The sequence below is a fragment of the Cynoglossus semilaevis genome, chromosome 10 (genome assembly GCF_000523025.1).
Source record: "Cynoglossus semilaevis isolate Cse_v1.0 chromosome 10, Cse_v1.0, whole genome shotgun sequence".
In the NCBI taxonomy this organism is placed as follows: Eukaryota; Metazoa; Chordata; class Actinopteri; order Pleuronectiformes; family Cynoglossidae; genus Cynoglossus; species Cynoglossus semilaevis.
The window spans coordinates 16,365,038-16,377,283 of NC_024316.1; the positions used below are offsets into that span (position 1 = coordinate 16,365,038).

General features: G+C 40.9%; 1 protein-coding gene across 1 annotated transcript in view; it reads right to left on the reverse strand.

The window, feature by feature from the left end:
* Positions 1-12,246, reverse strand: part of syt6a (synaptotagmin VIa) — a 57,163-nt gene that overhangs the window by 10,531 nt on the left and 34,386 nt on the right. Inside the window, exon 2 of the mRNA XM_008319150.3 lies at positions 771-1,161. Within this exon, the coding sequence (XP_008317372.1) occupies positions 771-1,161 (391 nt within the window). The remainder of the gene's footprint in view (positions 1-770; positions 1,162-12,246) is intronic.

The window sequence follows — 12,246 nt, forward strand, 5'->3', positions numbered from 1 at the left end:
GTTTTGATTTTCTATATTCTTCCAAAGGTTTTTATTACACCCTCTTGTTTTAATGATTCATCAACAAGGTCAAACAGACTGGTTTTTATTCCAAACCCTGTGCCATCCCACGGTCAATCACAAAAACCAATCATGTCGTCATGTGTTCGTGTGGAAAACCTCAGTATTCCTACAGTCTCTCTGTGTATCTTTGTTTCTTTATGTCTCCGTGTTTCAACTGTTTAAACCAAGCAGATGAAGTGAGGATAAAAAAAACAATTATTAATGTTTGTGATTGAATTTTAATGAGAATTTCCACTCCGGGGGAAATTGCTGTGAGTTAACTTTGGTCGACCGTTTATTCTAAGCATGTGCTCAGAGTAAAGTGCTGACTTTTAACAATCAGGCTGATGAAACAAAGCGTTCTGTTGGTAATGCAAAAGCAAACGATTCTCCTCCTTTATTTTTCATTAACACTCATGAAGAAGCCATCACATACAATTAGCTTTACCATCATGAGCTGCAAAGAGATGAGAAATGCCTGTGGGGTGAGAGCGCAACGACTCAAGTAATTAACTTTGTAGGCGCCGAACGGCCCAGAACCAAAGTCTCAGCCGTTATCGTTGAAAGAAACTGCGGTTTCTGCAGAATACATGTGACACGGCCTGTTCCTGGATCTGTTCTGACATGTGCACGCGTGCATGTTTGTATCTGTGTAACTCGGAGCGTATTTACACATGAATAAACACATCACACAGCACACACACACACACAGGGTGACTGTGACTAACCGAGTGGAGGAAGCCGGCTCGGTGGTTTGTCTCTGCATGCGTTGCGTGCGACGCAGGAAGTGCTCCCTCATGGAGAGCTGCACATCGGTGGGGATGTCGGGAGATGTATGGCTTATCTTCACCGCCGCCTCCAAGAAACCCATGGAGTTCATCGGGTCTTTCACCTTCTCTGTCGCCATGGTGACCGCCGGCTGCTGGGAGCTGGGCGGTGACAGCGGTGGCTGGAGCGGGCACTGCTCTGGGCCAGGGGCCAGGCTCAGAGACGGACTCTGGAAGCGGGCCTTGGTCTGCAGATGTACGGAGCACAGCTTCCAGGAGATGAACGTGAGGAGGCCCAACAGAGCCAGGCCGCAGACCACAAACAGGCCGAGCAGGAGGCTCAAAGTAGCGTCTGGTGGGCGAGCCATGGGGGACGACGAACGAAGAAACACACAATATGGACAGACATATGGTCATCACCAAGGTGACAGAGGACAAGGAGAGGAGAGAGAAGGAGAGAAGGCATTAGAACATGATTTTTCAAATGCTCCTGTTCTTTTTTCATAAGCCAGGGCACAGTGTGCCAAGACCATGGGGTGATGCGCTTCATAAATATTACAGTAACCTCCATTAGGCTGCAGATCCACCGAGATATGAGAGAAGCAGAGAATTGTAATGTAAACATAATTCAAGTGCAGTCTCACACTCACACTTTTTCACACACACACACACACATACGCGGGGAATAATTGCTTGTAGGTGAAATGAATCGCTCCGACAAAAGACTGGGAATTAAATAATCAGTGTCATATATGAGAATATGATTTGATATGAAACATATCAAAAGACAAAGGTCACGTCCATTTGTATTCCTGTGCAACAATTCACAAATGCTGACAAGCTAACAGAAGACACGGTACTGTGTGTGTGTGTGTGTGTGTGTGTGGCATTTGGGACGCCTGCCAGAGTCGCTCTGTTCTCGATCTAAAGTAAATAAAGTTCAGCAGCTGATACTTTGGGGACTTTTCCACACCCTGAGATTTAATTAAATTCTGTAAATTTCACTGGAGTGTACTTTTCCCCACAGTGACGGCTATGATTTATTTGAAATAACTCAAATGTGAGGAGAGAGCCTCTGAGAGGATCCGTGAACACTGGTCACTGCAGCAGTAAACAGCTTTAAGGCGCAGTGATTGTTATTTTATTTATTTATTTTAAACTGAATCGACTTGTTTGACTCTGAATCACAACTAGACTCGACCAGCACTGACCCCACCAGTGAACCGGCTCCAACAGTACCTGGTGTGTGATCATTTCATTTTTTAAAGTAAGAATTTGTCCATGTTTATTATACTATTGTTCAAATGTTTTTAAGAATTTGTCCATGTTTATTATACTAATGTTCAAATGTTTTTTTTTACAAAAACACAACAGGAATGTTGCATAATACTTGCAAAGACATTTTGAGAATGGAACCTCAATCAATAATGCCACTTTTTTCCCCCAAATATTTATATACTACATGCCTTTGTTTAAATATAGTAGCAGGAATTTGATGTAAAACAACAGGTTTCTACCAGAGACCACATAGTTTCCTTTTTCCTTATGTTATATTTATATATATATGCGTGTCCTTATGTTTCCTTAAATAACAGGTATATATATATATATATGTCCTTATGTTTCCTTAAATAACAGGAGGAATTCAAAGTGGTTCGGTCTTCGATTTCACATCTGGGATATTTAAAAGGGCCAAGTCAGGGAAGCGGTTGGTGCGGTGGAAAAAGGGTCGTCGTCGTTACCGACCAGCAGAATCCTGGCTGCTGTGGTGTTCAGAGGAAGTATCAAAAATCCCCCAGAGTAATTACACAGTTAACAGTAAGGACCCACATTATCACATGGACAGTAATGTCCGTCTATGTGACAGTGACCAGAAAAACTGACAAGACCAGTTTTTCTTCTTCTTCTTCTTCCAAGGCCTGTATGTGATGCCGATTTACTTTAAAACTCGACAGCTCTTTAGTTCGATTCGCACTGAACCAAAACATCAACTTTACAAATCAGTTCAATTTGAATACTGTGGTAAAAACAGGAGTAAATATTTAAATTGAGAACCATCTTAGTGTCCTTTCTTTGTCTCGTCCTCCTGCAATAGCCCTGCACCCTCCGTAGGGAACTAGCCCCCTACTTTGGGAAACACCGAATTAGGTCAGTGTAATGAAGATCGTTTTGTCCTTAAAAAAATGGCTCAGTTCTACATGATTAATTATTCATCTCTAAAATCAAACACTTTTCTAGACATTTTTACGATGGTTTCATATATTTGAATAACTATTAAAGGGCTTGAATATATATTTAGTGAATCATTTAACAAAAGCATATATTTTCTGATGTATTTATCTTCATCACAAAGGTATATTTTAGTCACGTATCTGTGAAGCATGGAAGTGTAAAATATTAAACTACCTAAAGAAATTTTTTTTTAATTTATTTATATTTTGACCTGAACATGAAAGGATTTTCTGTTCAAAGTGAATGGAGTGTCTACGACGGCAGTTTTTCCAGCTTAGCCAAGTGGTAGACAGGATTTCCAGTCTGGAGGATTTATGCCTGAGGATGATTTTTTTTTCAGCCGTCCACGGCCCCTAAAGCCTCTCTATGTCATCTCAAATTTCACACAGCTCTCCACAAAGCCTCATCTTGAGTGGACTTGTCGCTGGCAGTCGAGGCGGACAGAGACCCACTCTCCTCTGTGCGCTGAAATATTCCAGCAAGAACCCCGTGGTGACAATCTGTCGCAACAAAGCCTGTTGAGCGGTGAGAAATTTGTATTTTGGGTACGTCGGCTTGTTTCCCTTCTCCCACGGTGGCAGCAGCCTTCAAACTGTCTGCGTCAGAACTGACTCTTCACGGGCATTAATGCACCGTTATTATTGGATTTCATTATATTTGAAAGATCCTTCATAAATGTGCCCTAACTTCAGAAGCTAAAAAAAAAAAGTTGTCACAACACTTCAGGGATTTGATCATAAAATCAACATAAATTTTCAAACAGTCATTTTAATTTGACAGGAAACTAATCCCAGTCAATGTAACACATAAATTGTTTTTAAAAAAACTTTAATTTAATATTTCAAACTCACTGTTGGCAGTGTAACAAAGGAAAATCACTAGAACAACATCTGAATTGAAAGTCAGCCAGGTTATTTTTATTCTAAGAAGTTAAGACGAAGAAAACTGGACTTTAGTTTCAACTGACTGCTGGGAAATCCTGATACTCAGCCTATAGTATCATTGGCCTAATACTGTACATTTTGTAAATATCAACAATATAGACGCACCAATAAAGGGTTGTCGGATATTAACTTTTTGCCAGTATATGCAGCTGTTTGTGTCACTTAACTTTTTGCCAGTATATGCAGCTGTGTGTTTTAAAGGCAGAGGTCATGTTGTAATTGTGTGTCACAATGACAATGATTCACTTTCACTTTCACTTCAAAACTGTTTTTAGGTTACATCATCTGGAAAAATCCAGAAGTTGTGTTATCTGGTTTTCAGTATTGGAGGGAAAAAAAATTCTCACCTATGTCACATAATTATGCTAATATTGGCTGATAATATTATTGGCTTCAATATACACCCTATATATGAATATATAGAGAGTATCCTATAGCAGTGTTTCCCAAAACTTTTTTCTGGGGACCCATATTTTAAAAGTCACAAACCTTTGCGACCAAAGTCAACAGACATTATTCGTAAACTCCTGGGAAACATGATGCGAGACGACCGAAAAAACCCCCCCTCTGCGACCCACCTGAGGGTTGCGACCCAGTCTTTGGGAAACAACGCCCTATAGGGTAACCTAAGTAGCGTAGAAAGAAGAAAATTCTACAACGTGACATCTGTGCTTTTTTTCCCCCTCCTTTAATTCTTTGATTGTTTTCCTTGTGACAGTTTCTATTCTAATCCCAGCAGCTGGCTGTGCAGTGTTCTCCCGTCAGCCGTCTCGTTTGGCATGACAAGGTTAATGAGAGAACTCCTGCAACGTGTTGCCTCCAGATACAAAACAATTTATTTTTTACCATAAGGACTGGAAAAAAAAAACGCAGAGGTGTTGAAGCTGAAATATCTCTAATCCCCAACAGCCCGGCGGGCAGTTTATGAGGTGATGACGCCGTGATAGACACCGACACAGGGCCGGGTGTGAATGTTGAAGGAATAGAAGGTGATGTAAAAGCTATTGGTCTTCCTCTGCAGACAGGTGGGTAATGGGGCACAGCTTTGTGAACATATTACTCCCTCCAGACTTAACCTCCCCTGACAGCAGGAGACGAGACTGACCTCAGGGTTTAGCGCACCATTAATGATCACATCGCCACTACGGAGGAGTTGACTATCGCTGTCCTGCTGTGAATCAAAACACTTTTTCAAGGTTCTTTCAAGCTGAAAGAAAAAAATAAAAAAGACCCAGTTTAGTACCTCGGAGGGCGGATCGATCTGACCATAAAGCTGCTGTAGGAGGCTTTCAGGACAGATGCGGGAGAGCAGAGAAGAAGAAGAAATTAGGGTGAGAAAAAGAGCCCAAGTCAACACCGTGGTTCTTTACTGTGAGCTGACCGTCGGCCTCAGCTCAGGTCCAAACCATGTGCAAATACCAGTGGTGGTTTGAGAAAACGATTCCAGGTGGGGTGGTCTATATTACGCCAGTTTCAGTAACTACCACGATACAAAGAACACTGTTCTTCACCAGTCGTACGACACTGAGATCTGTGGTGTCTTACAGAAAACTGCACGGTACCTCAGGTAGGAGCCTGGATTTTCATGGGGTCGTCTGAGGGAGCCACGCAAATTTAATTAGAGTGCAAAGTGAAGCCTTTTTGTGTCACCATCAAGTGCTTTGAAATGTTAACCTGGTTTCCATAGCAACCTGGTCATTAGAGAGGAGATATGCAATTTATCTGTTTGTTATTAGGAGTGTGACTCAGAGCAGCAGGAAGAGTTCACTCACCCAGGACACTGATATTAAACACACACACACGTTGACGATGACACAGCTGGTCAGTCAGGCTCTGGTCCAGACTTGAAGACCTACCCTGTTTAGACATCCTACACTCCTGGCCCACATCCTACCAAATGTCATTTACCGTATGCAGCCCATCCATTCAAATCTGAACAATGTAAAAAAAAAAAAGATAAACACATATGGATTACTTTAAAAAGAAAATAATAATTAAAGTCCTTTATTTGTTTCCCAACCCACACAGGCTGCCACAGGAGGCGCCATTTAGTAAGTGGTTCCTCTAAGGCTGTGTCATATGCTTAATTTCATTCGTATGTAAAACGTTCAAGGTAATAATAAAAAATGTCTTATACATTATATTATGTTATATTATTATATTATATTTTTTATTAGAAAATGATACAATTCTATATAATATTTACAAAATATTTTTTTCTGCACAAATATTTTGTCAATTATCCATACAGCAGAGTAAAAAACATTATTTCTTGTATATATTGTAAAGCCTCGAGGCCAAGGATGGAGGTTGGTGGGTGTGTGTGTGTACTATCTCAATTCCCATAGTAGGGACTTAAGGTAGTACACAGACCTACCTCCTTTATTTTGCTTGTTATAATAAATATAACTAAAAAGCACATCTAGAGATTTCTTTAAATCTAGTTTCAGAAGGAAAGATTCCATGTTGGTTTTACATACGGGAGTCGTGACATCCTTCCTGTAGCGGCTCTAATGGAGCGCTGTGTGCAGACTCTTCTGTGTGGGTTTGTTCTTCATATTTACACACAGACCTGACTCAACTACTATCATTTACGGTGTAAATTGTGGAGTTTTTTTGCTACAATGTGCAGCTGGTGGCTGTTAAACGAATGTTCTTTACTTTAACATTTGATGCTTTTACATTTGACATTTTCTATTTTAATCCAAGCAGCTGGCTCTGAGTCATACTGTACATGTAACGTTGTCATTCCAGTGTGGAGTCAACGGTCGCCTGGAGATGGCTTCGAAGATCCAGGCTGTTGTTAACCACAAGTTTTATACTGAAATTGTCACCGTCTCCATCCGTCGTATCAGTGGAAATAAGTGGATGTTATAAACTGTGATTAGTTATGGAGAGGAGTGAATTAAGTAATCAAAGTAAAGTGTAGTATTTTAAGATTTAAAAAAAGTCGATCTGATCTGATCTCGTCTTATCTTGTCCAGCAGGGACTCAGGTTTATTGGTCCTCAGCCTTTGTGACGTTTCTTTACATTTGCATCTCCAATTGGTCCTTTTCACAGCGGACATTTTGACATGTCATCGTAGGGAAAAGCACAACAGGTGTTACTGATAACATTAACAATGGCCCTTTTCAGTTACAGCCTGCCGGGAAGAGACGCCGGTGTGACAGCGAGTCAGCTGTAACAATACTGAAAAAGCTAAATGGAATTCAGCCGTCACTCATTTCTCTATTCAAAGCTAAGGTCTTCTTCCTACAGTGACATGTCAAAATGTCTGCTGGGAAAAAAGGTGTGAAGAGAAGTGATGAAAGAAGAGCAACGGAGAATAAACATCTGTTCTGTTGCCTTTACCTTTTTTATGTAGTTATTGCTAGGTATGTCCGATGTTAACTTTTTGCAGATATTTAATTTCCAATTCCAATATCAACCGATACCAATATAGCAGAGCAGTGGTGGCCTGATTCTGCATACAATCCCCGATTATTCGAGATTAAAATGAGCTGCAATGCTGCCATCTAGTGCCTTTTACTTTTATATACAACGTTTTTTCCCCCAAAATCTATTTTTAGGGTACACTCAGTTTTTGAGTTATCGGGTTTTCATAATTGGAGAAAAAACTGATAACGATTCTTGCAGATAATACATAATTGTAAATGCTAATATTTGGCTAATATTATCAGTCAGCCGATATTAGAAATAAATAAATACTAAATACTACATCCGGTTTTCACCAGTCGCTGATATTTCATTTAAATCTCTCTTCAGTTTCTGCTTCTCCTAATACAATGTGTTGTCATTAAAGACGTGCCGTGAGTTTGAAGCCTATTTCAATGCTAATACCATGTGTTAGTGAGTCTCATACAGTTTAATGGTGTCGTGGTAATGGTTAGCATTAGGACTTTATGCTATTTCAAGAAATATTCACGATACTTCTGTTAACACGCAGTAGTATGTAATGGAACCGGAGAGTGGCTCACGCGGCTAATGTTCCCTGAACAATCGTGTGGGAACGCTGACAGTGGTGGTTTTCCTGTCTTCACTCCCTACAGAGTAAATAATACTCTTTAATCTTGCTGTGGGTACTTCAGGCCATTTTTGGATTCCTGGATCCCACGGAGTCTTTTTTTTCAGTGCAATCAGAAAAGCCCATAATCCCCCAAATCTCCAAACCCAAAAATCCCAACACATGTGAGGCAGAGTTTAAACCTCGGGCAGATCAGATGGAGGTGTGACGAAGAACGAAGGCCTGTGTGAAGAAGAATCCACTTCCCCTGAAGCCTTCATTTGTATAAATGCACCATGACAATGTGGATGTATCACAGTGAGGCCTCCGCCTACATATCTGGCTCATATTAAACAGACTGTTCTTCACAAAAAAACACAGAACAAAGATCTTTTTACAGCTGTGTAAATGTAAGAAGGGTGAAAATCAAAACTGGATTTATGATGACGCTCCTTCACTGCTGAACTTTTGGCTTTTACTCTGTTTCAGTTGAGTCCAGTCCACAGAGCCAAACATACTCTGTCAATTAGAAATAAGTGCAGAGAAGTCTAATGAGGCAGGAAGCTGTGTTTTATACCACAATTATCCACTGAATATACGAAAAGCGAATAGCACACAGCCTGTTAGCATTGGTTTAGTGACACACTAGCACAGGCGTGGTCAAACATTTGTGACACACTAGCACAGGCGTGGTCAAATGTTTGACTCAGAGATGGAGCATTTTGGGCCACAATGGGTTCTAAAATTTGGCGCCAGGTCAGGAGCAGAGAGATGGAGCATTCGTCTGAATTAAAATAAATGACATGTAAAAGTCATAAAGGCTAAAAATGCTTGAATGCGTTATAAATGACATGCGCCATCTATTGGAGAAATGCGAGTATTCCAGAGAAAAGGCAGAAGTATAATGATAATAGAAATTAATAACATAATTTGGACAAGTTTGGCGGCCTGATTAAGAAGCAAAACGGGCCGCATCCGTCCCCCGGGCCATAGTTTGCCCACTAGCATGTAGCAAATTAGTGCCAAAACGATAACAAAACACAACTACCATAACCACATGTTACAAAAAAAATCAAAAAATCACACAGTTAGCCACATCAAAGCTAAACTGCTAAATGTTAGCCAAAGATGGCCTTTAGTATATTCCAGTTCCAGTCTGTAACGACACGCTGTCAAGTAGAAATACGTCGAAAAGTGTACGACAAGCCTGTTGTTTTTGTCACTCTCTCATTTTTGACAAAGTATTGTCAACAGTGTTGTCAAATCTGGGAAACTGTCACTGCTAAAATGTTAATTCTCTGCTGCGGCTGGAGCTCGCTGACAAACTGAGTAGGATTTTTGTTTCAGAGTTGATGTGTAGCCGCCGTTTCTCCTCTCCATCATGTAAGAACACCATAAACCTCCTGCAGAGCAGCAGCTTCGCTTATTTATAGACTAACTTCAATAGGTATGAGGTCGTGATGTATTTTAGAGGCTGTAGAAAATAAGCAGGTACTGTGTGTGCGTACTTACACCTAAAAGAGATTTCCCCACTCAGACCTTTTACGAAATTCTGAGTGGGAAATTCTCAGCTAGCATAAGACAGACATAGGACACAACTCCCATGGTTTTTAAAGGGAAAATCTGTGCTATATTTAATAATTCAAATCGTAACATTGAGTATATACTGTAGCGACTCTACCTTGACCTGTGCAAAGACGAACCATTTACATCAACAGACCCAATGGTTTAGTGTTAATTTCATCGAGGCCAAGAATGAACCAAAAAAAAAACCCACATGGGACACACACTGGTGTGGACTAGAATGTTCCCTGGTCATGTCCTGAGACGAACCCAATACCATTGGATTTCTAGGTTGAGGAGTTCCGTTAGGTAACTTGACATAAAGTTTTCTCAAGAAGACGTTTCGCCTCTCATCCAAGAGGCTACTTCAATTTCTGAAAACTCCATTTCCTGTCACTGCTTTCCTGATAAGTGTCTGCCACCATTTCCTGTCACTGCTTTCCTGATAAGATACTTAGAGCAACATGGATCGTGTCTGCCATTCAAACCTATGTACCATCAAATATTCAACAGTAACTAGTTTAGAATTAATTTTCTCTCACCCTAAAGGCACATGCATAAACAGCAGCTTACAACTTGTGCTTTCGCAATCCCACAACTTAATGATAAGGCGTTGGCTAATGGACTTGGAGGGCTCATACCATGTGCCGGCACTCACGCTCAATAATCCGCCCAAGAGAGACTCTCAGGAAGCTGTTATCGCCTCCACAAGTGTGAAGTTAATCAAAGTGCAGTCTCCTCTCTACGTCTCTCAATCCTTCAAAGGTTCTAACGCTCTCGTCTTCTGAAGTAAAAATAATAAAGTAATTATATTAGTTAGCGCATTTGCCCCTGAGCGCGATATCCTTCATGTCAAATGTCATTTGACAGGAGCTCAGCTGCGTTCTGCAGCCAACCAGGAGCCACGGGGGAGGCTCCCACAGGGCTGTGTTGACTTGGGTCCAGTATTAGCAGCTGGTCCCATCACACAATTAACCCGCTTGTTGACCAGCCGCTATCTCTGCTGCACAGCGATCACCGTGCCAGCCTGGAAACAAATATTGAATTATACCGTAGACCAGAGCCGAGCCGTTCAAGATAAAACAAAATCACCAGAACAACTGAATTGTGCTGCAGGATATTTGCACAAGGACACACGGGATTTTAGTCTGCATGACTTGCGAGGCGCATGTTTGCTGCTTAAAAAAAAAAAAAAAAAAAATCAATCCATCAGTCATTTACTCCTAAAATGTCCTCGACTTCCCCGAGGCTAACGATAAAAGAACATTGATTTTTACCTGTAATGATTTCCAGCCATATATAATGAAGACATAATGTGAGTGTAGCTAACAGATGTGCAGAATGATAACAGTTAAAGGAGCAGTGTGAAATATTTTACACATGGAGGGTATTGGCAAAAATTTCATTAAAAAAAATCTTGCTAAAACCTTTAAAGGATCACAATGGAAGGCAGAGCCAATCACAGCTGTTATCTGGGGAGGGCGTCGTACACCCTGGTCAGTTCCATAGTATATAACCACATATAAAGAAAAACCTTTCACACAGTCATGGTCAGTTCAGTTTTCCCATTCAGAAATACATTTTCATTTGCAAAACAAATACTATAAAAAAAGGGGGAAAATACGAGTACGGGGCCGACATCCCTGCAGATGAACTTGTGTCATTTCTTATCAAGTGTGTATTTCTTTTTCTCCATCAGCCAATCTCTGTTTAGAAGACTTTCTAACACACAGACTTTGATAGTTTCATCCATCCCTTCACAGTCACACGATGAATGGGGTCTTTAAAGATTAATGTTAGGAAGAACCGACGGCAGATGTCAAGCTGTGTTGACTGAGATTTTAGGCTTCATGCTGTCACACATGAAAGACTGGAGATTGATCCACTGGGCTGGAGTTAAAAAAAAATTATAACAGGCATTGTGACTGCTGCTGGTTCTTCTACATCCTCAAAAAAACAATGATAAAAGAGACCTGTGTATTTACTAATTGTTTATTGAATACCAATAATTAAACATCAGTTCAGAGAACCCCCCCCCCCAAGGGCTCGGGTAGAAAAGTCTTTGTAAACCAAGGGCTCGGGTAGAAAAGTCTTTGTGAAACAAATATATGTCCAAAACAAATATATTTCCTGTCTTCATTGTCATGTCTTTCTGACCTTCACAAGCATAGATGGGATTTGAACCCATAACACATCAGCTGTATCCAGGTTGCTGTGACTTTGAGATACAGAATTTTTCTATTCAAAGCGTTCATTAGACGACAAAAATGACAAATACAGAGGCAGAAACCACAGATGAAACAGTTTTTTTTTCTTCCGCCTGCTGCAAAAATTGGAAGATGATCATCGACGTGAAGACCACGTGTTAATGGTCTCATTTGGAATCATCTCCCCGGGAGTGATTTCCTGTGTGTATTCTAATGACTAATACTGTAGTCAGTGTGTTTGTGAAGCCTGTGTCTCTGAACACAGTTTTCTACCAAACACACTAATGGAAGGAAAGTGAACTACTTGTCATTGTGACACAGCAAACCACTGCACACAACCAAATGTCACCTCTGCTTTTAACCAATCACCAAAGTCAGCAGGGGGCAGCCTAAGCACCGGGGGGAGCGGAGTGTGGGGACGGTGCCATGCTCAGAGCACCTGAGTGGTAACTTGGCAGCTGGTGGACTCGAACCTGAAACCCTACAG